General features: G+C 41.5%; 1 protein-coding gene across 1 annotated transcript in view; it reads right to left on the bottom strand.

Annotated features, from left to right (window-relative positions):
- Brca1 (BRCA1 DNA repair associated) overlaps positions 1–2,752 on the bottom strand; it is a 65,741-nt gene that overhangs the window by 60,309 nt on the left and 2,680 nt on the right. Inside the window, exon 3 of the mRNA XM_031354074.1 lies at positions 2,065–2,163. Within this exon, the coding sequence (XP_031209934.1) occupies positions 2,065–2,144 (80 nt within the window). The 5' untranslated portion in view covers positions 2,145–2,163. The remainder of the gene's footprint in view (positions 1–2,064; positions 2,164–2,752) is intronic.

Genomic DNA, 2,752 nt, shown 5'->3' on the forward strand with positions numbered 1-2,752 from the left:
CATGTCTTTAATCCCAGCACTAGAGAGGGAGGCAGGTCTCTGTGAGCCAGCTTATCTATAGAGGAAGTTTCAGGACAGCCAGGGCTATACAGAGAAACTGTTTGGAAAAACCAAAAGAGGAAGAGGAGGAGGGAGAGGAGGAGGAGGAGGAGGTTTAAAAACCAAGCTGTTTGAAGTGGTTCATGTACTCTCAGAGTCCTCCCAGCACTTGGGAGAGGCAGAAGCAGGTGGCTCTCTGTGAGTGTCAGAACAAACTGGTGTATATAGCAAGTTCCAGGCCACTTTAGGGCTATATAAAAACAAAGTCGGGCTAGACAGATGACTCAGTGGTTAAGAACATCTGCTGCCTGCAGAGGACCAGGTTGTGGTTCCCAGCAACCATGTCTAGTGGCTCACAATAGCCTGTAACTCCAGTCCCAAGTGATCTGATACCCTCTGGCTTCCACTGGCACCCACACATGTGGCATTTATACACAGAACGTACATACAAAGAAAAATAATAAAATAATGTTTTTCTTTTTATGCATCTATGCATGTATGCACACACATACATGCAGGTACCTGCAGAGACCAGAAGAGGACATTTGATTCCCTGGGTCCAGAATTATAAATGATTGTGAACTACCCAATTAGAACGCCAGGAACTGAACTCCTCTTCCACAAGTGAGCAGGAAGCAAGCACTCTTAATGGCAGAGCCGCATAAATCAAGACTTTTCAAGCCAGGTAATTATATCGATCAAAAGATTATGGTGGGAGAGAACATGCTAGCTCAAAGGCTGAAACAGGAGATTAGGATGCACATTTTAAGCACAGCTTAATGGCCTGGCTGCAGGTCTAAATAATCATAGCACTGAATGAGAAGAGAAGCAACAATTCCAAATTTCTTTCTCTCTTTTTAATAATTTATTTATTTTATTTGATGTGTATTGGTGTTTTGCCTGCATGTATGTCTGTATGAGGATGTCAGATCTTGAAGTTACAGACAGTTGTAAGCTGCCATGTGGGTGCTGGGAATTACAGTCAGGTCCTCTAGAAGAGCTCTCTGCAGCCCTTGCTTAGGATTTTTAACATTCCTTATGCCAGAGTATTCATTTCTCTATCATCTATTTGTGGTGCTGACAACCTAACTTGGAACCTAAAGCTATTCATCAAGCAAGCTATTTATCTACTTCCAAGCAAAAAGAAACAGGGTCCTTTGTATCCCAGGCTAGCCTCCCAGTCAAAGACGACCTGAGTCCTAGGGCATGAAATTCTGAAAACCACAAAATCACACACTAAAAACTCATTTCCAAAGGTCCTAGAAGGCTTGAAAATTAAGAACTCCCTGAGTACACAAGAGAACTTTCTAGGGTAATGGAAACATTGCCTATCTTGGAAGTAAGAGTTACACAGATAAACACTGGTCAAACACTGGTGCAGTAGTGTATAACTAGAGTCTGAGGCAGGAAGACCTGAGTTCAAGGCCAGCCCGGGCAAGCTGGTGAGTTTGAGGCTGATTTGGTCTCTATAGTGTAACCACACAAACACACACACACACACACACACACACACACACACACACAAAGGGCAGGAATGTGGAAATGCCTGAATAGACCAAAAGATCTCTCTTCATTTCATAGAAAGAGAAATTTAAAACCTCATTCCACACTGGACTTGCTACTAGCTTTGAGGACTGGTGGTGTTCTCATTTAAATTAATGGGAGCAGTTTCAGCCCAAGTCTCACCCAGAGACAGATACTCTCACAAATCCCAAGCATTCTTATGTTAATTTAACGCTATTTACTACAGTCATTGTAAGAGATCAGGCTGGTCTTACAGCTGGAGAAACAGGCAGAATCCTGCCACGAGGAAGAACACATCAAGACAGTCTTTGCCTGGATTGAAGGGAGCGGTGGCAGAGTGAAGACTACTTTCCTGTATTTTTAAAACTCTTCAGTGATGAAAAATACAATGTCGTTTTAATATAAATATTGTTTTTCTCTACATCTTAAGCCTCTTCTACTCATTTGCATGAAAAGTAATCACATAAAGAATCAGATTAGCAAACTCTTCCAATGACTTACCAGATTGGACACTCTAAAATTTTCCCCATAGCATGAAGGACATGTTGTACTTCTTGAATTCGAACAGCAGATAAATCCATTTCTTCCAGTTCCAGTGAACTTTTAACACAAATTTAAAAACACATATAATTAAACTACATTAAAAGGGTTTAAAATAAAGTAGCTTTACCTGCCAACTTTCTTTTCCTTTTTGAGGTAAGATGTCATATAGCCCACACTGGCTATGTACCTGTATGTACGCACTCAGCCCAGATTAGCCTCCAACTTGTAGTAATCGCCCTGCCTCAGCCTTCTGAGTATGGGTGTAAGCTACTATACCAGGCTTGTCATTTCTAAATAAGAAAAATTTAAATTTGGAGTGCTTCAGAAGTATACCAACCATAGAGCTGATGAAAAAACTTCACTAAAAAACAAAAACAAGGGGCTAAAGAGATAGTTCAGCAGTTAAGAGCACTGACTGCTCTTCCAGAAGTTCAATTTCCTAGCAACCACATGGTGGCGCACAACCATCTGTAATGGGATCCAATGTCCTTCTCTGGTGTGTCTGAAGACAGCAACAATGTACTCACATATATAAAATGAATGGAACTGTTTAAAAAAATTCTTTTAAAAACCTAAAAATGGCTGGGCGGTGGTGGCGCATGCCTTTAATCCCAGCACTTGGGAGGCAGAGGCAGGCGGATTTCTG

This window comes from Mastomys coucha, unplaced genomic scaffold (assembly GCF_008632895.1).
Source record: "Mastomys coucha isolate ucsf_1 unplaced genomic scaffold, UCSF_Mcou_1 pScaffold5, whole genome shotgun sequence".
Taxonomy (NCBI): Eukaryota; Metazoa; Chordata; class Mammalia; order Rodentia; family Muridae; genus Mastomys; species Mastomys coucha.